Source organism: Pseudopipra pipra, chromosome 8 (assembly GCF_036250125.1).
Source record: "Pseudopipra pipra isolate bDixPip1 chromosome 8, bDixPip1.hap1, whole genome shotgun sequence".
NCBI classification, from domain to species: domain Eukaryota; kingdom Metazoa; phylum Chordata; class Aves; order Passeriformes; family Pipridae; genus Pseudopipra; species Pseudopipra pipra.
In genome coordinates this window covers 28,425,927-28,449,880 of record NC_087556.1, presented here as the reverse complement: position 1 = coordinate 28,449,880, position 23,954 = coordinate 28,425,927, and the positions used below count along the sequence as shown (strand labels likewise).

Here is a 23,954-nt window from a genome sequence, read left to right as displayed (position 1 = left end):
AAGTAATTTGCTTACTGTTCTTTTCCATTTTCATTCTAATTTGTAACACCAACTTAGTTAACAAACAATCCTTCCAAAGGAGAATAATGGTGGGAACTGTTGTAATATCTGATTTTAAACAGGCACACTCATCAGTGTATCTTTCCAATTTCCTAATAAGGACTTTGCAACACCAGAAATTCCAGTTCCTTCAGGGAATCTATCCTAGATTTTTATATTGGAACTCACACACACTGTGAAAAGACCTGGGGGTAAAGCAACTTTGTGCAGGGTTTCATATTGATGACCCCCTAGTGACAGGCCCTTTGGAAGCTACACACAGCAGGGGCACCAGCCACTGATGGAGGTTCAGCTCCTGCAAAACAGTGGGACTACATTTACCAGAGTGGTTTCACCAGAGCTGAGCAGTTCCATTTTAAACACTACAAGGCCAGAACCAAAACTCTTTCCTCTAGTAGTCTGCATGGCAAATTAGAGGGGACCACAAAAATGAAATCTCATAATATACCAGAGACCATGTGGGGTTGCGGGATCCATTGTCTACAGATCCTATTGGAAAATGGATGAGCTGGTTTTGTGGTGGAAACCCTCTTCTCTCCAAGAGTACCAGAGTTTTCAAATCATGCAATGACATTTGCATTCCCACCACTCCTGCCAACAACCTCGAGCTGACTGCTGCCTCTTCAGTACATGGTGTCTATTTTCATGAGTGGTGATTCTACTCCAAACAGTATTTGGGGCAGATACGAAGGATAAAGAAAGGAAAAGGGCATGGCAGAAGTCAGCAGAGTCTAAAGCCATGCATTTCAACAGCTTACCAATCTTACTCACACCAGATCCAATTTCTTGGCTTCCTTAAATTAAGAAGTTACCCTTAAATTAAGGCAACTTAAGGCATTACCTAAGAATCCCCATGCTTTATTTCCTTCAGTCTCTCCCTATTCCTTGTACAACCTAAAGAATTAATCATGTTTGAATTCAGTTTGTTCCCTTCCATTTCACTCTGCACAAACTTTCAGTATCAAATGGAAAATCCTTCATGACTCCACCCCTCCCCAGGTACCGGTCACTCCTCCATTCCATCAGCCTTGCTCCCTGAGGTGTTAACTTAAATCATCATTTCTCATGCTTTATCTATGAGAAAATCTTTGCTAAATACAGCCTATAAAGCCTCTATGAAGACCTGGGTGCTCTATGTTGACTATAAGGAATCAGACAGTTAACAAGCTAGTCTTACACACACCCGATATTAGCAAACATTGACAGGTAACTCACCTATCTTCTCCAAAAATAATTATGTAAAGTGCGTATTGCCCACATAAGTGCACTGACACCAGACAGCACATTACTGCCCTAGTCTACAGAGACCTTTACGCTTTGCCAGTCTCATCGAGTCACCAGCTCCAGGAAAGCTCAGATGCTCATGAGGCACCATCAAGCTCAGGTAGGGATACCAGCCTAGGTCATGGATACTGTGAATGGCATCAGCATACTTCTACACCCAGTGTAACTGGCGAGACAAATTAGCCTAGATGCCATACTAGAGTGAGCAACGTAATTCTGCATTGGCTCGCACTGAACTGTGACGTTCAGCGCGTGGGAGGCCAAAGTCTGCTGGTCCTTTGTATTCTTTCTCATCCTCTCTCATGGTCTCCTCCCATCAGACCCACAGGATTCGTAATAAAGCACGGAAAAGCCATCACAAATATTCAGCTTGACATTCTGCATAATTCAGGCATTGGCTATTTTTGTGTAAGCCCAAATTAAGTCCAATCTAATGCAGCGTTACTAATATTTTGGAGCAGGGAACACATACTTGTGCAGGGTCAGCCAGTGCCTGGCGAAAGCCAGAGTGCCTGTGACCTGCCCACATCGGGCACGAGAGCAATGCAAATTACACGGCAATATTTACACCCAGACATAGATCTCCTTACACATATGTATGGGTGGCACATCCACGTGCACATGTGCAGAAGCCAGGTTATCTGACCTCAGTCAGATACTATCTGCAATTCAGGACAGAACAGAAGAATTTATTTTGACTCAATGCTAGCAGAGAATGCTTTTTGCCAGAGCAGCTCACTACATTGTATGATAACTGAATGAAGCTAATTTTCAGCAGATTCTATCTAACAGCTCTTAACTGGTAGAAATAGTTCAAGGTCTTCAAAGTATACAGTGTTGCATAGCCCCCAATTCACACATTCTACTAATAACTGCCAGACAATTGTATTGAATTTATTCAAAAACCATTAGCTGCAGAAATTCATATTCTTCAATTTTGCCTCAGATAAATGCTATATTACACTTACATTAAGGTTAATGTGCAATGCCAGTTCTTTCACAAAGGAATTGCAAATATTTGCAGCTACAGCATCTCTTACTAAGGTGTCTGTTTTAAAAGTTTATTGTTTCTCTCTCACAATTCCCCTTTCATCCCTGCCCCTGCCAGGAGAGGTGGGATGAAAAAATGGTGAGAATATTAGAGCAAATACAGGCACATATTAAGGGAAGTATTTGAGACTTTCTTTGTACAGCGTGCATATGCTACCAGCATTACAAGGATTTTTCTTTCATCTGCTCCTTCAGACACGAGACTCCAAAATACTTAAAAACCGCTTCATAAATATCCTTCGAAAAACCATCATCACATCTTCAGATCACTGGTGTGTTAAATGCCTGCCACGAAAAAATGATGTTAAAATTTGGGAGGAGCTGGAGGTGGAAGCTGAGGAGGAGAAGTAGAAAGAACACAGGAATGTTTAAACAAGAGAGCCTCAGTGAGGGGCTGGGGTACGGTGCATTTTATAAAGAAATAATACACACATCCCATTCATGTTATAAAAAATGTTACAGGTAGGCAAGCTCCTGTAATTTATCTAATACTCTTATATTCATGCTTCCTTAGGTTTCATGCAATTTATTAAGTTTTCAGCCTTGCCTGCAGCAAAAAGCATAAACAAAAGCAGATGTGATACTCCCTTTTTTAAGGGCCCGCCAACCTCCTGCAAAGCCTGTAACCAGCTGGGGAAGCCTGATTACCATCAGCTCTGCATGGCTAGTCCAGCTGCCCTCTCTTTCTGCAGCACTCTCCAAGCCTAAAGGTGGTACACCCTGACCCATGGCTCACCAAGCACATTTTGCCTCTTTAGAAAGAGGCTGTTCCTCTCTGTTCTCTAAGATTTTGGTTGGAAATACATTTTGTTGGCCAAGGGTTAATTAAACCACAGGAACAAATCAGCCTGAAGAAAAAAAAGAGGACCAGGACAACAAGGGTGACACATGTCCCTAGCTGGTCACAGAGGACAGATGACTTCATGAACATCTACACAAACAAAAGGCAGAGCTATTATTTGTTTGTTATTGCTCAGCTGGGAATAACCAAGAGATTAGATCTTCACCACACCTACACTAAAAGGCTTTCAATGACATCAAAAATGTAGAAGCATCATGAAATTCATCTATAAGACTTCACCATCCTCCCTCTCAGAAGAGGAAGTACCATGTTGTGGCACAGGAGATGCTGGAAAAGAACAGAATATTACAAATCCATTTTTAGAAAACTGGTGCCTCCATGCCATCCCATGCATCACACACAGGACACAACCATGCAGAAAAGCATGATCCAGGATATCACCTGGGCCCACGAAACGTGCCAGCGAGGCTGAAGTCAGCTCCAGTATGCAACACAATGTGTTGGGCTTGTGTTTGGTCAGCTCTGAAAGAACTGGAGGAAACCCGTCAGTCTCTGCTCCCATCCATCCAGACATACCTTCAGTTAAAGGCCATGAGGGGAATGAACATGGAAGATCACGATACTTCCCACCGTTACATTGATTCCTCTCATATTGTTACAGCTCTACTTCTGGAGACAGAAGCTACCAAATAAACACAGTTTTGATTTTAACCAAGGGGCTGCCTCAAACATGATAATCTTGCATCCTTAGTGACCATCAAATGCAACTAAAAACCAAACAGTTGCAGGCTCTCTCCCTCCTGCACCCCATTGTCTCAAAGAAAAGGATTCAGCCTTTTCCTGTTTTGTACAAATCAAGAAAGCCTCTGAAACCACTTACACACAAGCGCGCACTATAGCAGCTGTTTCTCAAACATTGACAGCCTCCGGATTAACAGTCTTTTAAGGCAAAATGGGGGAGAAGGGGGAGAATCCCCGCTCACAAGGTGCAGCTGAAAAATTAACAAACGGCTTTGAAACTGGCAGGGCAATTCTGCTGCACTGACTGCGGCGCTAGTGAGCACACACATAATGAATTGGGGATTCCCTGTGTCAGGGCCGGCTCTGAGTGTGAATTGCAGAGTTCCAGGGAGGATCAATAACTGTCAGAAGGAGAAGAAAGTGAGCACTAAATTCGCTCGCCTTTCATCTTCAACAAATGGAACAGAAAATCTGATGGATGACAGAACCTTTCGTTTCTATAGCGTTCTTGTTGAACTAAAGACTAGTGACATTGAGATGATTTTCGACATGTGCTTCTGTAGATTCAGAAGCAATTATAAAAATAAAAATAAAAGAATTTTGTTACAAAGGAGCCCCCAAACCAAAAGTAGCGATTTGGAAGGGCAGTGTAAAGAAAAAATATTAATGAAAGCCCATGCCAGTGGTCAGCCCCTAGCATGTGAGAGTGCAGAGTTTTGGAAGCATGGAGTACATTAAACACAACACACCCCTTGCCTCCCCCATAATTAAGTTAGAGATGTGAGAGCAAAAGCAATAGAGGCTGTCTGTTTAGTTTCTCTGCTTGGCAGGGTACCACACACACATGTACACAATTTCTCCTCTCCTCCATTTGTGAAAGCAGAGAGGAAAAAAACATATAAAGCCCAAAATGAGCAGATAAACAAAAAAACCAAAAGCAAACAAACAAACAAAAAAAAATCCCAGTTTTCAAAGAAGGAACATGCTACTGCTCAAAGAAACGCCAAAATCTCTTCTCCATCCCTTTATTCTACTGTAGACAGCCACTCAACCCATCAGGAAAATTATATTAAAAAAATAACAACCACAGCAGAAAGGAGACAGGACCTTTTGTACAATCCAGCTGGCTTCTGTACCTTGACTTTCATATCAGATATTTATTTTGGCATGTGGGGCGGTGGGGGAAGGGGAAACAGCTCTGGACACCGTATGACATCCTTCACTGTGGTGTAACAGTTCAGAGCACGGAGGTACATCTCTGACTGCCGTCCATGAATGCTGAACACGCGATGTGATAACATACAATGCCTTTGCTCCCTGTGGTGTCACACAAACAAGCCACAGGGCAAGGTAGGGGGGAAGTCCCAGAAAAGAACACATGATCAGTCTTCAACCTTATGATCTGGATTCAGCCAAAGAAGTGGCACTGCTGAAAGCCACCGCTCAGACGGGCTTGGGACCAAAACACTCTCTTAGAGTTTGCGGGGTGCTCTGCCAGGGTCCCTCACCACTGCAATAAGATATTTGCAGGGGACATGTCACCAAAGCCAGCTCAGAAGAGGCATATTTCCACCACTGAAACAGAAAATTAAAAGCCTGATAAACAAATGCAATGACTCAACTGGGTATAAGGGTTTGGTGTAAAGTTCAGAAATTTGCCTATGTATGCTGATTCCACCTTAAAGTGTGTACATGGGAAGGCTATTCCTGCTTTCTCAGTGGAACGAAGGTATTAAACAATGAGCTCTGAGACACTAGACTAGTTGATGGCAGAGCCAGTAATAAAAAAATAAAAAGAAAAAACAAACCCCGACCCTTGTATTTTAATCCAAACAGACCACGCCACATGAAACCAAGATTAGCTTGGGCTCTCTAGTATCACCGAATGCCTACCACAGGCTCATTGTCCTCACAGCTCCACGGCAGCGCCGGCTCCACACCACACCCTGTGGTTTCCCACTGACGCATGGGCATTCCTGCTGAACCATGGCCCTGCAGCCCCATCCCGTCTGGCAGCCATGAAGCCTGTGCCCAGTCAGCCCTCTGGCTTAGCTTTTTGGGAGACCAAGGACACTGCTCCAACAACTTCCTCTGGAACCTCAACGTTGTTTCCCCGTATGTTCCTCCAGTCTAGTTTCATTCATTTCTTTTAGAAGAGCAAGACTGTAAACAGACACAGCCAGTTTAGCTGCTGGGCATCTAGGAAAATAATTCAGATATTGCCCATTCAAACCCATCCTAATAGAGTATCAGAAATGGTCCATCTGAAAATCTGCACCATTTAACAGAGGGAGAGAGTTGCCTGACATCCCCACTGAATAATTTGGTAATTTTGGTATCTCAAACAAACTGTGGTTTGAGAGATGAGGCCTCATCTCCATATGAAAGAGATAAATCAATCTAGAATACACAAATGCAATTTTAAATGAGAATATCTATTCTAGATCAAATACAGATGCAGGACCCACAATTTCAGATTAACAGCATCTTCCCAGTTTAGCTTATCTTCTTTGAAAGCAAATTACTCTGTGCTAGGCAGAGGCACTCTTATTCTCCAACAAAAGCATCCTCACACATGAAGTAGTTCCTCAAGAGCAATCCAATGCGTAGATGAAGCATTGTTTCTCATTTCTTGCAGACTGCAGCCTCTTGCTGTGCCTTCCCTCCCTAAAAGCTGTAAAAAGTTGCTGATACTGAAGAACTGCTTTGCTTCACCTCATGAGGTGCTTCTCAGGGCTGGGTTACACAGCTCTTCACAGCCTCCCTAGCACAATGAGATACCACCACTAGCTGAACAGTATTTTAGTCTGAACTTTTCTCCACTGAAGACAGCTTTTTTAGTTCTTGGAAGGGTTTCTAAAATATCCTCTAAGTGTATGTTAAAATAAACAGAAGCAATCAGCATTGGGTCCAAAGCAGAGTCTCCTCTGTACACTTCAAAGGGCTTTGCACAAAGTTGCAAAGATGCTTGACAAGGATCATCTCATAGGGCAACACACTCCAGCTGATTGCACAATGACAGCAAGTGCCAGAAAAATTCCAAGACTCATCTGAGAGCTGACACAGGCTTGTTCTGTGGGCTTGAGCAAACCACTTAACCACTCCACATCTCAGCTTTTCTGCCCATAAATGAAGGTAAGAATACCGAGCTCCATCTTCCCCTAGGGACTGATAGGGAGCCTGGGGTGTGTATGGCAATTTGGAAACATGAAGTGCTACATAAGTGCAAAGTACTATTATCTAGAACTTCCACCAGCACCTCCACATGTGGGTGCAGCAGATGCTGGTGAGAAGTGGTCCACAGGGAAGACTCCAGACAAACCAAAAATACATGTTTACCCTGAGATTCCACTGGGAAAACATTCAAGCAGCAAAAGAGATATTTAAAAGTTCTCTCCTCCCTCCTCAGAAGAACAGGAGCGATTTGTAGTACAGTAAGAGCAGCACTGGTGCAGAGCCATCTATTCATCCCTTCAGACGGGTACAGCTCTCCTGTTGACAGTACAGGGGAAGGGATTGCTTCCCGCTTCAGTGACCATATCTCAAATCTGTGGCAGCTCTCAATCACACCCCCAAACACCCAATCAGAAGAACAGGAGTGTTCCTCTGAGCCCTTCACTGAACCACCACCACACACCTGTATCTCACCAGGCTGGGTCAATATTCACAGAAGAAGCATGGCAACAAGAAGTATTCAAATCCTTACACTACGCAGCACATGCTCATTCCAGAAGGCAGGTAAACAACATCCAACTCTTACAAAGGGTGACTTAGCCCGTTTCTTGATTTGCTAGTTTCCCAAACTCCACGAGCAGGATTCAGGTCCTGCAAGGTGAAAGGGACATGAGAGCACATGATGCCCAAGCTCCATGGGCTCGTCCAGGCACGTCCTAGAGCAAGGGTGGGAGACAAAGCAGAGCAGATGACCTGTTGATTACACTTCATCAAAACCTTAATAACATAAGAGAAGGTTAAAGATGTTGTTTATCCTGGACAGTTGAGCTGCCTTGAGTGTGCCCTGAAGGGTTATAGACACCACATACAGCTATAAACAGCATTTTCTCCTCAGTGCTCCCGTATCTCCCCACTTACCAGTTCATCTAAACTAGAAAATTAAATATTTGCTCATTGGGCTGTCTAGGAAAACACAGCCCTGAAAACTACTGTGGCAAGTAAACAGACACATAGATGTGCTGTACAGCTGTATAGCAGACATCTTGTGAAGATGTTCTGCAGTGGCACTAAAAATAGCATTGTTTCACCTGGAACAGCAGTTAAGTCTCTCTAGGAGATGGGGAGGAGCAGGGAAGCAGAGATCTCCTGTAGGCTGTTATTATAAGTAATGAGTTTATTTTCAAATCAAAGTTGACTGTTATTCATGACTGGAAAGGTGTGGAAATTTCAAGAGTCCTAAGAAAATCCTTCAAAATACTGATTTCTTTCCCTCTGCGTTTATAACACACAAAACCAGGGCAACCCGAGCTAGATCAGCATTATGATGTGCTCTGTAACAAATAACAGAGATTCATTAAGTGACAAATCTAACTGCTTTCTCTGACTACACCAGTAAACGAATTCAGTGGTAAGGACACTTGCCAAGACAGTGAATTTTATGCAAGTACTGGAGAATCTTCATGGAAAATAAACTTTTATTAATTAAAGAGTATCACTCACTGCTCAACCCAGGGGACGGAAACGCATCACATGTTCCCCATCCCTGCTCAGGAGCCCCAACACCAGCCAGCTCAGGAACTGCTTGTGGATGATCTCCAAGGCAAAATGTTGAGACTTGTGCATGAGTAACAAACAAAGTTTCACAAAAAATCACGATCTCTTCAGTGATTCTTAAGTAACAGGAAGAGCAATTTATTTCGCTGCATGCATGATTAATTATAAATTATTAAATCCAGCTCTACACAAGATCCTTTCCCAGGGAAGCAACTGCTCCAACATGTCAACTTTTTTTCTAGATCTCTGAAACCAACATCAATTCAAAACACACAGAGCCAGATTTTCCACAGAAGATCTAGCATGTGTTTTCAGTGCCCAGTATCTCGTCCTGACCAGACTCAAAGAAGAGTAGCAATTTATTCTCCTTACTCTGGCCTTTGGAGACACAGCCTGTTTCAAATAGGACACTGACATTATTTTTACCTCTTGCCTCTCTCCCATCTGTGTCAACCACACAGGGGAGCATCTGGAAGCCAACAGCTTACTTTCCCCATCCTTATCACATAGGAGAGCGTATCTCCCAAGCAGGAACTTCGGGAGCAGCCTGCCCATGAGCACAGTCATGGAGGAGGCAATTTCCTGCCCGGCAGGAAGGCGGCGGAGAGTCCTGGGCTGCTCCCGGCCTCCTGCCTGCCGGGAGGGATGGCTGCCTGCAGGCAGGGGCTGGGGGCTGGGGAAGGAGAAATGTGAAAGCAGGAGAAAGTGCAGGGCTGCAAACATGCATCCGAACACAAAGCAGCCAGAGGATGCACGGATAAAAAAATGGGATACATTATTATTCCATAAATTAAGTTAAAGCAACCTCAGCGCATCCCAGACCTTTAATACTGGGCTGCTGCACACCAAGTGAGTTGGCTTCCAGCCTGCAAAATGTTTCAACTTCATTCAACTGAGGCAAGACCCACGTTTTATTAAAAGAGGTTTATCTTCCTGCAAATAAACCTCAACAGCTTTTGCGCCCTGAAGAAGCAACTTTGGTTTGCATCTCACCCTCCTCCCCCCCGCCCACAACAAAACACACATTCAAAATCTGATGAGTAAAGAATTACCAGTTACAGCTTTCTGGACCCTGCCCACGTTGGGCTAGTATGCAACACGTTTCAATGTTTGTTTTTATAATAAATAAAGCAAAAGTATGATGAGACAACTAAGCTCCTCGCCTTTCCTCTGCCTTCTTTGAAGGTGGCTTTTTGAGACTTCAGCAAAACTGTAAAGCAGTTAATAAAATAAAGGGCATTCCCTATCTCACATCTCAGACTGTTCCAAATAATCTAGTCAGCCTTTAACATACCAAGCTTGCCTGTGATCCATTTAATGAAGAAATACTAATTAAAAAAATATATAACACCTTATACACGTTTTCATTTTTCCTGATAAAGAGCAAAAAAATTAAGATGGGGGGGGCGAAAGAAACAAAACACATTTTTCTAAGCAAGGAGAAAAACCTAAACAAAATTGAAGAAGTTTAAAGCCCAACTTCAACAGCAGACAAGCATGCAGAGAACAGTATGACCTTCCCTTATCACCCACTGACATGCTTAATCATTTCCAAACAAAAATTGTTCTTTTCCACTACTACTTCATTCTGCAAGCACCTCAAGCTCCTGCATGGCTGGTAAATAGTTAAATCTCCCACTATCCCCTGCTGCCTGCGAAAAATCACTGAAACAATTGAGACATTGTCCAGTGAACAAGACTCCCAGGGACTGACATTTTTGTTTATGTCCCAGTTCTCAGCCTGTCAATTTTCACTCCCAACGCTAAAAGCACGGCTTGCCCCAATACAGTCTGCCCTCGTCTGAAAAGGCTCCACTTCATTTATTTTATTAAAGCTATGGCATGTTTATGATTCAGAGCTCTCCCCATCCGAGGACCTGTTGGTCCCATCCCCCTGCCTTCCTCTCTGCCCTGCAATAGCGACTTCCTAACTCTGAGAAGGCTTTGCAATGCCTTTTGCAGAGCCACTGCCCGGAAAATAACCGTGCTTAAGTTAAACACCGATGTTCGCATTTTCCTGGAGTGTGTATTTCAGTAATGTGTATTACTGTACTCCTTAAAATAGCCTTTCATAATTAACCAGGGTAGGGTAGAGGGGAAGGGACTTGGATACTAAGCCAGAGTAGCAGGAACTTAAAAAAGAAAATTAAAAAACAAAACAACAAAAAGAAAGGAAAAAAAACACCCAGGGAAAAAAAAAAAAACAACAAACCACACACACCCACTCCCGCTACCCAGCAGCAAACTAGAAAATACATGCAATGGAGTAAAACAAACATCTTGGAGCAAAGCAGCGCTTTCTTGGCTGCTTCGCAGCTGCACTTCCTGCCTGAGTTTTCATAATGACCGGAGCGTCAGGCCCAAAATACATCCCTCTCCTTCACCCCTGCCATCCTCTCCCCCCATTCCCAGCACTTTTTTCTTCTTCGTTACGCTCTCAATACTTTATCTCCATGAAAAGCACACACAGCGGTCACCAGTGTTTCCTGTTTGCTGAGTGTGCTTTAACTATATCACACCCTCCGCTGCTGCGCTGGAATGCACAGCATATGGCATTGTGAAAGGGTTTACTGTCGAATAATGGCAGCAATGCAGTCCTGCTGGTTTATATCAAACCCTGTCACTCTCTTCACGGAGGTCTCTCTCGTGCTCTCTGAGAGGCGAGGTAAAACACACACACACACACACACACACACACACACAACTTTGAGTCTCACGTAGGACCTCAGCAGAAGGAGGACCTGCAAACTAAAGGCAAGGAAGATTGCAACTTGTGGTGACTTGCAGCCCCCCGTGATTTGTTTCAAAGTTTAGTCCCCATAATATCTGTAGGAATCTTTTACAGGTAAACAAAAGAGCTGCTAAAAAAATTTTAGCTCCTCATTGGGATTCCTACGGGCACAGCCAGCAGGGGCTGGAGAACAGCTACGTGCCTGAGCCCCTCTCCTCCGGCTGTCAGACTAAGCAAGTGCCTGAGCTCTATCCCAAAGTGCAGCTTCACCTTCCCTGCTTTTAAAAACCAGCAGTAACATATTTGGTTATGAAAACATCCATGCAAAAGGCAAACACACACCGCCACTTTTCACTCTGGGTCAAAGTTTCAAACCTGCATTTTCATTTAATTGCTCACAGGTTTATTTTTGGGTTCTGTTTGTTTTTAAAGCAACTTTGAAAGAAAAATATTTGCAAATAAATAAATAAATAAATAAATTGCTACTTCCAGCTGCAGTCAGGTTTAGCTAAGATGCTCACAAAGGTTATACTTTAAAGTGCTTTTTGTGCAGATCTTGAAATGCCTTCCTATGCCCGGATGCATTCGGCCAGCAGACGCTGAAACAAGTAGCAATACTTTTAAAGCCCATTGAAATGCATCCATCCACCCTCTCTTCATAAAAGGAAGCCTTACTTAACAGGCATTTATTATTGCTGAACTAGGGTTGAAAGTTCAGTGTCCTTATAGACCAAAATTATCAAGATTTCTGAGTTTGCAGCCCACGTTTAAGTCCTAATGAGCTATTGTACCCACTCACTGCTATTAACTCTTTGATGTCAGGAACCCATGATGCTCTTTTAAATGTCTCACAGATGTCCAAGGGAAAAAGTGCAAAGCTCACCTGTGCTGAAGGACAGGTGAGCAACTGTTGGGGTTTTTTTGCCTTTAGTCCCCTCCAGCAAAATATGCAAAGACAACTTACAGCATTAAATATGCATGTCAAAGACAGGCTAGCCTACCAGTTTGGACTGTGAACTCAGACTCAGGGGAGCTGTACATCGCTTCCAGCTTTGCCATGATCTGATATGCAGAACACGTTACCTTTCTGGGAAAAGGACGTGAGCATACGGTGCCCGTCACACCACACGCGTACAGCAACCCAACCCCTGCCGTCCTTGCACTGCACAGCCCCTTCTCCCCTGGATCTGGGAAATCTGAGGCAGGGACAACAATCTGCTTTTCTGACAGTAGTTTGCCTATTAGATCTTCCTAAATACAGGTAACAACAAAGTGATAATGAAATTACCTTTAATTTGCACCAAGCACGCTGACCTACTCCTTATACAATCACAGAACTGAAACATGGGGAGAAGTAACCATCAGGCTTGAAACACACTTGGGAAGGGTACCTAATATTCCAACCCCAGACTAAGGTACCCAATCCCAACCACCAGTGAACAGTAGGATGATGCTTTAATTTAAGAGTCACAAGCCCAGAGGGATGCCCAGGCGAGCAGCAGCTGAGCTGGCCAGAAGAAAACACGGCGCCAGCTCTTTGGCCGTTCTCCACTCCCACCAGTGCTGGGGCTGCTCCCTCACATTTTCTCACTGTTTACTCATCCCACAGATTCCCCAATGAAGGGATCTGAAGTGGCCAAGTGATTGCCTACGCAGCAACGGAGCTTAACAGTCCATCTAATGTGAGTGGACGCTCCCTGGACGTGCTCTGGGCATGATGAGCAGGACAAGTTACTGCAGGGTGAGCCTCGCCGAGGTCTTACAGCACCTCCGTAACTTCCCGGCCACGTGCTTGGCTCTGGACGCCTTCAGACCAAATGGCAGCTGCTACCTCATGCTTATCCCCCGGGCAGCAACTGTGGAGCAACCAGCATGCCTCAGATTCACACCAGAGCTTATCCCAAAGTAACCCGTCCTGGACATCAGAGCCCTTTAATGAGGAGCAGGTTATTTCATGTTCAGTAAATGACTTCCCTCCAAAGAGCCCAGCATGCCTGAAAAGCATTGAGAGGGGGAGTCAATGTGGAGCACCTACAGCTTTAGCAATTCCAGCCTTTGCTTGCTTCATATTAACTAACCACGTAGACATGCCCAACGTGCAGTGACAGAAGTTCTGCCGCCAGGAAAAACTGCACTGCAGACATTTGGGGTTTTCTAATGATACTGCTTCCATGCAGCTGCTTGGCAGGAGAAGTGTTCACAGCCGTAAGTGCACACTAGGAAAGTCTGGAGGACTTCAGGTCCCTTCTCTCTGCCTTCCTCTGTAAAACATCATTTCCTTATTACATGTCAGTCACATCCCCAACAACACTCAATACTAACACTGCAGAACTCTGCAGGTATAGAATGGGGCAAAATTGTCTTCTTTTGTCTTTCCTCTCCCAGACACTATCTTTTCCAGCCAGGAGAGGAGACCATGGATAGATTTTTGACCATTTTCCAGTGGTCAGATGAGCAACAAGAGAAGTAAACCCTTCTTCAGCTTGTCTTCTACTACTCCTCCTACAGCCCTGGGAAGAAATACATCAGTATAAGGACAAGCTCAAGGGGAGAAGAGTTCAGGACATGCTATTCCCTCTCTCCCTTTCTCCTTTCTCAGCACTTGCTAGATGGAGGACAGGTAGAGGCCACAACCATCTCACAGCAAGGGATTTTATTTCATATAATGCTCATTTCCAGCACTTCGGCTCAGAAAAGCATCATTACAGAAGACAATACTTTGAGCACAAACTTAAGTGTTGTCCTGAACACTGATGGACATTGAGGCATGTTTAATGATTTCTTGAACCAAGGCCTGAAAAGTAAAAGGGAAGGGGAAGCTAGTTTCCACAGTAATAGCAGTTAAGAAGTCTTTGAGTCGTGCCAACAGGAAAAATGCATGTTAGAGAACCACTCGCCTCTCCTAGGAAACTAGCACAGACCCACCTCTTTCTGCAGGGTCCAGGGACACCATCAGGTCCTTAATCTGCACCAAGAAGGTAAAGAGATGGGGTTGCAAAAAAAAAAAAAAAAAAACCACCAACACCAAAAAACAACACCAAAGATTTGGTTACTTCTTCCATCAGGGAGGCTATTCAGAAAGCATCCTTCCTCTTGTATACACACAAACGTGTGCGCTCAAAACATGCATGTCCAGGACCCAATACCAGCCTATTTCTCATTTTGTATATATCACTTCTACAGATTCAAGTCAGGGTGCATGGCTACTGCCTGCCAAGGTAGAGGAAGGATTGGTTCAGCTTCCCCAAACTTACTAATTCCAAGAGATGAGACATAAAGTACATCTGACACAAGGACTCATAGATACACAGTGTCCTGACAGCATCTAACACCAGAAGTAACTTTCCTCTCAGGTCTGATACATGTTAGGATTTAAGGTTTAGATTTCAAAAACTACTTCACTTTCCCTTTTTTTTTGTTTGCTTTCCTGTGGGGCTACAGGGGTTTTTTTGCTTCCCTCTAAAATCCAGATGCGTAAATCATCAGTTTTTCAAAACAAATTTGGGAAAGTTACTTGACATCTGTTCTGGCCACACTAGTGAAACAGAAGAGTGAGCAATGCTTCCCCATCTTGGGAAAGTGCTGAATGATTTTACTCAGAGGTATCTGTCAGGTACGAGTGAAGCCTCAAAGGCAAGTTCCCCTGGAACCAGACCCCTGTCACCAGCCCACTGCGTATCCAAACCCCAAGTCTGTTTGACAATAATTTCTAGCTTTGTTTTGTGAAAATAGGCACAGAACATTGTTTGGGGAGAGATTAGGGGTGGGAGACTGTTGTATGAAGGCATCAATCCTTGTTGTCTGTAACATCTCTAACTCCCCAAAGGCTTTCCAAAATGGGTCTTCCCTTTGCCAAACAGGTCTGCAGAGGGCAGAGGAGAAAGCATCCTTCCTTCTCTTTATGCAACAGCTTGTAAGGCAGCTCCAGTTTCTTCCATAGGACAGAGCAGAGACGTCTATATAGTCCAGAAAGTAAAGTATCCCATGAATAACCTAATCCCAAACCACACAAACTGGTGAGAAAAGCAATAATCCTGGGCTTGAGCAACTTGGCAAAGAAATGGTCCTGAGCCCAGCAATGCCAGCTTCCTTCTTTTCTTTTTAATGATAAATACATGCTATTTACTTTACTACAGCACCTGGACACAGTACACAGACCTTGTTTAGACAGAAAATAGGCAGTTCCTATTCAAGTGGACTCATCTGCTGGGGAAAGTTTTTGTGCTCAAGTGTGAATTGAAAAATGCAGAACAACTATTTCGAATTATCTCTCCGTGTGGACACTGTTATTCAGAGCTAAGAGTTTCTTTGTGAGATTTAGCTTAATCCGTTTCCAAAGCGGATTAAGCTAAACCACACAAAGGACCTCTTACTGCTGAATAAGAGTGGCCGCATGGAGAGATAATGGGGAATAGTTATTCTGAGACAGCTACTTCGACTGCATATTTGGGCTTTCACATTCTGCCTCAACTGGCCCAAAGCTGTACTGGAAAGGAAAGACTGTGGTTCTAGAAATTTGGGAAAAAATGGTGCCAGGGCCATATTAGACCCATTAAATCTTCTGCTCTACCCATGATGGCTGCTCCTGCTCCAGTCAGCGCAGGCTCTGGCTCCAGATGAGGCTGCATTATTCAATACCTACTTCTCTAAGCTCCAGATTGAATCCAGCCACAAACTTCAGCTGCAGACAGGGTGCGCGGGGAGGAGAACCTGCAATGAGCGGCCCTGCCAAGTCTGCCACCCTCGGTACACATCATCTTTGATCTGACAGGCTCACCCATCTGGCTCTCCAGCATCACCCGGCACTGCTGCGGCTCTTCGCCTGCTGCCAAGGCCGAGCTGTTGCTGCTGCAGTCCTTGAACCCGCCCAGGGCTTTGGGGACAGACTGTCTGTATTCTCTCCGTTCCTCTTGGCACATCCGCTCTTCTGCGGGAGAGCTGACTGCTCGCCGATATTTAATTTTAGGCCCACACAAGTCCCCAGAAGTTCATTTAACACACATGCTCCAGCAAAACATGAACTACCATGTGACTGAATCCAAAATGCAACTTGCGCTCCTCTGTGCTGAAATACTCTCCTAAACCACATTCCTAGTGTACGTTTCTACCTTAAGTGTTGCTCTCTGTATTATTGTATTCCAGACTAGCTAGTCAAAAGGGGACAGAATTTAGGGATCATATTTTTGTCACATTCAGGACATAGGGAGGATTTTATAAACAAAAGATACGAAGAATCCTGCAGTAGATGCACTTCCAACCACACTGAAAGCAGCACAGTTACAGCTTTCTTAAGGATCTCTGATAAGCAAGATTTTGTCTTGCTTCCCCTTTACCCAGAGAGTTTCAGTACTCAGGTATGTCAGAGACATACAGGTATATATCGGTGTGCTATGACAAACAAAAATGCCAAATCTCAGGTGCAAGACCGCACAGCCCCTTCAGGAAATCAAAACTGAGGCTGATTCACTGCAATATCCTGGGCTATAAACCTGCTGCTTCAGGAGGACCTGCTGAGCTGTCCCCAGTAATGTCAAGGGAGCCTGGTCCTGCCTGGAAGCTCTGCAGCCATCACAAGGTATCCCACCCCTGTACTCATGAGCCAGAGCCTTTGGCAGCATCAAGGACTAGTCTCTCCCAAAGTCAAGCCAGGTGATTCACAAGAAATGGATGTTCAACATATTGTGCTGAGCATATCCTAACACCCCTACTCAGCTGCCTGCTCCTGGAGCAATGCTTAGGGTTGCTACTTCCTACAGCTTTATAGCCAGCCTAGCAATACGTGCTATTTTTCAAGGTGGGGTAGCCTTGAAGTCAAGTGTTTAGGGAAAGAACCTCCGCTTACAGCACACAGCAAGCTCCTGAACTGCTGTAGAGAAAAGTTTGAGAATGAGCAGAGTATACCCTGCAGGCTCAGGAAACAGAACAAATAAAGAGAATACAAAAATGCATTATTTAAGAAACAGAAAACAAACAAAACCAACACACAACCCCCCGCCCCCCTGCACAAATCCTCATGATCTTTTGAGGCCTGACTCATGATCCTAGAACAATTGGGTTGGCAGTACTATACATTTTAGAGCATTTATTCACAGCTGAAATATCCCAGCATCCAAATACTTCAGAGTTCTTGGAGCTACTCACAGATCTCCTGACTGCAGTCAAGCATGACAATTCATCCCAGCTGCCAATCCAGCCCCAAGGTGTCTTCTGAAGGTGCTTTAGTGCTGACTGATGTTTGCAGAAGCATTAAATTCCTGCTCGCTTCACAGTAAGAGGTACAAGCCTACGCATTTCCCCCAGTCTCAGCATTAGAGCAGAGGAGTTACCTCCAGTACTGAAACAAGGCCTGTAGAGGACGGACATTGTGTCACAGAGTAAACACAAGGACACGAAGTAGTCCCCTAAAGTCTGAACTATTTTGCAAACATATTGAATTGCCAAGTGAATTACTTTTAAGGAGCCTGCAATTCTCCTGTGCTCTACACAAACCAAGCACTAGGCTTCCATTCATATTTAATGGGTACTGCATATAAAGGGTGTGTGTTATAGGAATTCATCCAAAATAATTTTATTGGGCTGCCGGTAGGTGAATTCTATACTTAGCCCTAAACATTCTGGTTTGTACACAGACTTCTTTGAACACAACCCTTTTCAACAAAAAAAAAAAATCAAAAGGAATTAGTGGTGAAAGATTTAGCCACAAAATTCTCAGCAAGTTTAATTTGTTCTGTGGCTTAATTCCATGCAGCTCCAAAAACTCAGGACAAGATGTATGTGCACTTTTGGGCATGTATTAATGAAACATTTTGTTTACTTTGCAACTGCCAGAGCAATTAGCCAAATAAAGTATAGAGCATTTAAAAAGGAGAGAGTCACTAAAGGAGCTTTCCAATTAGGTCTGCATGGGTATTTCTGCAGTGTAAGTCTCAGGGATCTGCATATTGGGTCCATGCACCAAGGTGTGTGACCAAACAGCCACCAGAGACTGATTGGGTACAGCTCAGATGCACAGCCCTCTCCTCCTTCCCACACGTGTCCCTCTCAATACCAGGCAGTGACATGAATGATGCCCACCCAAGTCCTTTCCCCCATATCATTACCATGTTCTTTATCACCCTGCAGATCTCTAGGGAGGGAGGGAAGACGATGTCCTGTCATGAGCACACATGGCCTGGAACCCAAGAACATCTCAAGAGGTTACTGCAGAGGAAGAGCAACCTCTCTACAGCAGAACATTAAAGACAAACAAAGCAAGAGCTTTAAAAGTTCTCTTGGGGCACCGTGAGTGGAAGTTACAAGATTACACTTGCAGATGGCTCTATGCATACAGGACCACGCATACAGGACCACACAGACATCTAGAGACACCCCACTTCTGCACATGGTCACTTCTGCGACACTGTAGGTGCATTTTAAAATCTAGCTAAGAAAAAACCTAGCTATTATTTGTAGATATTTGCCTTCCCCCCACCCCTAAAGTGCACAAGTATAAACCACATAAAATAAAAAAATTCGGGACCAGGCAGGGCAGACTGTGCAGCTTCAACTTCAGCTACTCTGGGGAAAAACTCCTTATCTCTCCAAACCATCAAGCAGTCCCAGATGCTCGCTGTCCATGCAATTCAAAATGGCTGAGAACACTCAGTATGTTTCAGATGGTTTTGTCTTCAGTTTTGGTTGTTATATATTTTGAAAACAGATTTTTACTTTCTTAAGGAAAAAAAAAGAAAAAAATTAGATACACAGTGCAGAATCACTGCACAGTGATTCTTTGTTCCTGGGGATTCCGTCTACAATATGACTGTGTTCATTACATATTAGAAAACCCAGGCCAAAAAGTACTGGAAGTCCTGTTACCTCAAGGTAACATTTACATTTACTTCAAAATGCGGAAAGTTTTTAAATCTTTTAACTGTTTTATAAGAAATTTATTGTACCAATACACCATCATTTCGGGTTCTCAGTGTTTTTATCTGATGCAAAGGAGGCTAAAAGCAAGCCTTTGTACAGCCTGCAGGAGGCAGGATCCCTGGACTGGTCAATCACCCCACACTCTTGCCCAAGACAGGGTATGGTCAAGTCACTGTTTACTTTGCAGAGGACAGGGAAGAACAGCACTGGTTTTCTCCTTATGGTTGTAGGAATGCAGAGAGATAAAAATGGTTTTAAAGGAGCTTGATTGCTGCAGTGAGCTGATTTTTGAGATCTTGAACAGACACACCATGCTCATTTTCACTTGCCTGTCCACACTGCAACAGAAAATGTTCATATGAGACTCCTACTCCTAGGGCACTCATCTCTCATCCTTATCACCATGGCGGCAGCACACATGTGGATCAGATCAGGTGCACACTGAATGTGGGATTTCGGGACAAGAAGCTCTCTACCCCCTTAGAGCAGCTTGGAAGCACCCAGCCAGGGTATGCTTTACATCCAAAACTTCCTGCTAAAATTACAAAGTTTTAACACCTTCAATGAAATCAAAAAGTCAGAATAAAGAAGGGAAATAACCCTCTTAAAACACTTAAAAACACTTAAAAAAAATCCCAGCCTCATATTAGTACTATCTGCAGGCTGCATTCAAAATTTGCACCTAGCAAGCTTAATAGCATACTGTTAAAACAATTTTCCCCCCAGTTTTCTTTCACCTTTGGACACAGATAAGCAGCATGACTGTGCCAGAGCAAGATGCAAGAATCTTACCAGACCACTGAAGCACCTAAATGCAAATAAATACATTGGTCTTAAATGGAGCCTCATGCTGTACCTTCCTCAAGACATACTGAACATAATTTCAGTTTAATATTCTGTTACTCATTATGGGCCTTGGAGACTCTCTCAAGCACCATGAAAAAGCAGTATTAACCCAGCCCTCAGCACTGGAGGCAGCAATTCAGCCAAATTATTCATGCTGGTCTTTTGCTTCAATTTTTGTAGTCTTAACTTAATGTTCTTAAACAAATCTGAAAGGAGGATGGCTGACAAATAGTACAGATTTTACTTAAGACATTATAGATGGTCATGTTATGCAGCCCTGAGTCATTAAGCTTAACTACTCAGAGGAGTTTCATCAGAGCTGGGCATAAAGGCTGCAGCCCTGACATGGAGCTCGTGGTTGTCACAGCCAAGTTCTGAGAAGCAAGTGAGTTAAAAAGGGGGGGAAAGAGGGGAAGAGGTAGGGGGGGGAAATAAAGGAAAAGAGAGAGAAAAGAGAGAGAGAGAGAAAAGAGAGAGAGGGAAAAGAGAGAGAGGGAAAAGAGAGAGAGGAAAAAGGGGAGAAAAAAGAAAAAAAAGGAGGGGGGGAAACAAACAAAAATTAAAAAAAAAAAACAAGCCCCCACGCTCTCCTTTCCTCCCTTTGTAATCCAGCTATAAAGATTGGCCTCAAATCCTGATTTAAGATATAGGGGAAATATAAGAAGTGCTTTGCAGATGTTAGCATTTTCCTACAGATCTTCAGGGCAGTCCAACTGATTTAAAGATGAAAAACTGGCACAGGTACACTTGATGGGTAGACAAAACACAGTAATGAGGGTAGAGAACCAGTTTCTATCCCTCCACATTACACTTGCACAGAAACATCAGCATGCCCATGAAATATCCCTCATTGTTCCATAAAAAGATTAATCGCGTTTTCACAAATGCAGAAACGGGTGTAGAGCCTTGTGTAAGAGCAGCCAGGTCCCAGGTGCTGTAGGCAGGCACAGCAGCAGCAACAGGGACACCAGAGATGCCTGACACATCCCAGGCCAACTGGCATCTGCAGCCACTTCATCTCCCCCGAATGCCATTACCCGCTCTAACTTTATTTACCAAAAAACAAGACCATTTTCACTCCACAAAATTAATGTGGCCTGGGGTGGATGCCAAGAAAAAGGGTGGAAAAAGCTGCCCCTTATTTATATATTTTAACAGAACAAGGCAAAACAGTTTGCTGCTAGAAATAAACATTAAACCGTGCAGAACCTCCGCCCCCCCAAAAAAACCCACTGCTCTCCCCCGGCTCCCTCCTCCGCCTCCTCTCCCTCCAACATTATAAGTAGCACAAAAGATCACATTACAAATGCCAGCTGTGGCTCTTTCGGAAGGTGGCCTCCATCTCGGAGGTAGTATATGTTCCTCATGGCCTAAGTGGTTGCTATGGTAAATATGCTTTTTATTGAATAGCAGAGTGAAACAGCTTTTAAAGAGACCCATAAGAACCCCATAAATGGTCAAAATACAAAGCAGATCAACCTCAGTCTCCCTGGAAGCAGATTTCACTTCATTTTCCAAAATGATTTGTGATTTTTGAACCCTTTTTTTGTATATTTGTGTTGACCACTTGTCTCCCCCTTGCCCACACCTGGGTGGAAGGGATGGAGAGGGCGGGGGGGGGGGGCACGATCCCAACCAACTTCCCCCTGTAGGATAAGCTGCTTTGGCTTTTAAAGGCCTGCTCTCCTGAATGGAGAGAGGCTTTGGGACAGTGGATGCTCAGCAGTAGGAAGTCAGGTGATCCCAACCAAACTCAGCCTGCCCTCCCAGGCTGCAACTAGCCAGGAGAAACCTCCTGCTCCCTCTCCATCACCTCCTACGAGCCTGACACCACCGCACCACACCAGCTCCAGAGCCCCAGGAACGTTCCTATGTCCTGTGTCAGTCCTCTAGCACAGAAGTTAAAAAAAAAAGAAAATTCAAGTAAGAAAGTGACTCTAGTTCATTTCTTATTAAGAATAAGATTACAGCAGGTTTTGATGACTGTAGATTTCTGAATAACCAGCCACACATCTTTTCTCTGATCTCTTTCTCCAGTGACAGTCCAGGGAAGGAAAAGGAAAATCATTCTGAAAAAGTGAAGCAGCCAGCACTAGATACCAACTGGGCAAATAGCAGTCCTGTTCTGATTGCTCTCTGACAGACTGAGGGATGGTTTAGAAGCTGTGAATTCTAAAAGACAGGAATTCCTTTTTTTTTCTTTTTAAATAAAGAACTATGACACTTGTAGCAAAGGGCTAACAATCCTCAATTTAAAGAGACAACAATGAAAACAGAAGCTCCTCAGAAATGTTTAGTATGATTTGAGATTTCTAACAAAACCAGTGTGTGTCTTGGATAATCTACTAGCTATGTCAGCTTTAGACTGTAGAGCAAAAGATAAAGAACAACTAATGTTTCTCTTTCTGGAATTCACCTTATCATCCAGTGGTTACAAAAAAGTAGAAAAAAATCATGTAAAACTTGATGATGAATTATTTCAGAAGAAATATTCTAACCCACTACACGCCATCTTCTCCAGAGATAAATTTCCCAGATGAACAGTCAGAGCTGAGATGGCACTGACACTGGATATGGGTGAGAATGGGTCATTGCATATCACCTCTCTTGCATATCACCATAAAAACAAACAATTTCCATCTGTGGATGCTAATTTAGAAAGTAAAATAAAACCACTCTCATGTAAATTTGTACAAAACATTACAAACTCAACATTGTTTTTACAATAGAAGCACAAGAAAAATTAACCGAGAATTGAAAATTTTGTTAAAACTTAATAAATAAAGCTATTTTAAAAAGTTATGCTCAGTATAAAGAGATTTTTATATTTTGCAAGTAGTAGTAAACATTTGATAACACATTTTATACTAAATGAGAAGTCATCACAACACAAAGGGACACATGCTTTGTTGAACGTGGCTCTGTTGAGCCTTCACCCAGGTAAAATGCTTACCAACTCTCACAAACCTTCATTCAAGATTTTGCAATAAGAAAAGATTTCTTTCAGTTAAGGCCATAGAACAGGCTTGGTTTTGATTTTTCTAATGCTTTCCAGACTGTCTCTTCACTTTCTTCAGTTCAATACTGTCAGACATGTAAACCAGCCTGATTGGACTTCATTGCCACCAAGTAATTCTGCAAATTTAGAGCATTTTTGACTCCCTGCTCTCCTGCAAGGCACATGGATGATAATTTCACAAACAGCCCAGCAATAACAAATGTATTCCCTCCTTTTACCATGGACTCATTAGGGATTTTGTTTGTTTTGAGGTATTTCTCCTTTGGTCTGTGTGAAAGAAAACTGATGACAACCTATGTCGTTAATGTCAAATGCCTTTTTTTTTTTTTTCCCAAACAAAGGAAGAACATCTTTCTGTGTTTACTTACAACAATGTGTGCTGGAGATGGAGACCTAGCATCCTTGAGGGCTTGTCTACTCTGAAGGCTCCCTGCCTGAACATCAAGCAGTGGCCATTTCATCTGCAGATACTGGATGGAGGAAACAGAAATGGGGAAAGAAAAATGAGTTCAGAAAATAAAGGCAAAAAAAATAACAAATCTTAGGTAACATGGATAAAAAAGTATAAATTAAAACTTATGCAAGGAACTGAAACAAAAATTAAGACAACTTTACATGTTTGTGAAGACAAAATCTGTGCAGAACTAACAATTCATACCACTGCTATACAGTTCAGGAATAAGAAAAAAAAATACCAAATTGCAAAGACATTATTACATTGATTTTACTAATTGTAGCAAATCTATAAGAATAAAACCCACACAGAAAGAAAATAGCATAAC

At 43.3% G+C, this 23,954-nt stretch overlaps 1 protein-coding gene across 39 annotated transcripts in view; it reads right to left on the bottom strand.

The window, feature by feature from the left end:
- The window catches only part of TCF7L2 (transcription factor 7 like 2), a 176,329-nt gene that overhangs the window by 89,598 nt on the left and 62,777 nt on the right, over positions 1–23,954 (bottom strand). For 35 of the 39 annotated variants that reach the window (XR_010432352.1, XR_010432354.1, XR_010432353.1 and 32 more), the window contains exon 4: positions 23,541–23,642. The exons of the other annotated variants lie outside the window; for them this stretch is intronic. Coding sequence is in view for 32 of the 35 variants with exons in the window: in XM_064663317.1 (XP_064519387.1) it covers positions 23,541–23,642 (102 nt within the window). In the remaining 3 variants the exon portion in view is untranslated. The remainder of the gene's footprint in view (positions 1–23,540; positions 23,643–23,954) is intronic. 39 annotated transcript variants of the gene reach the window in all.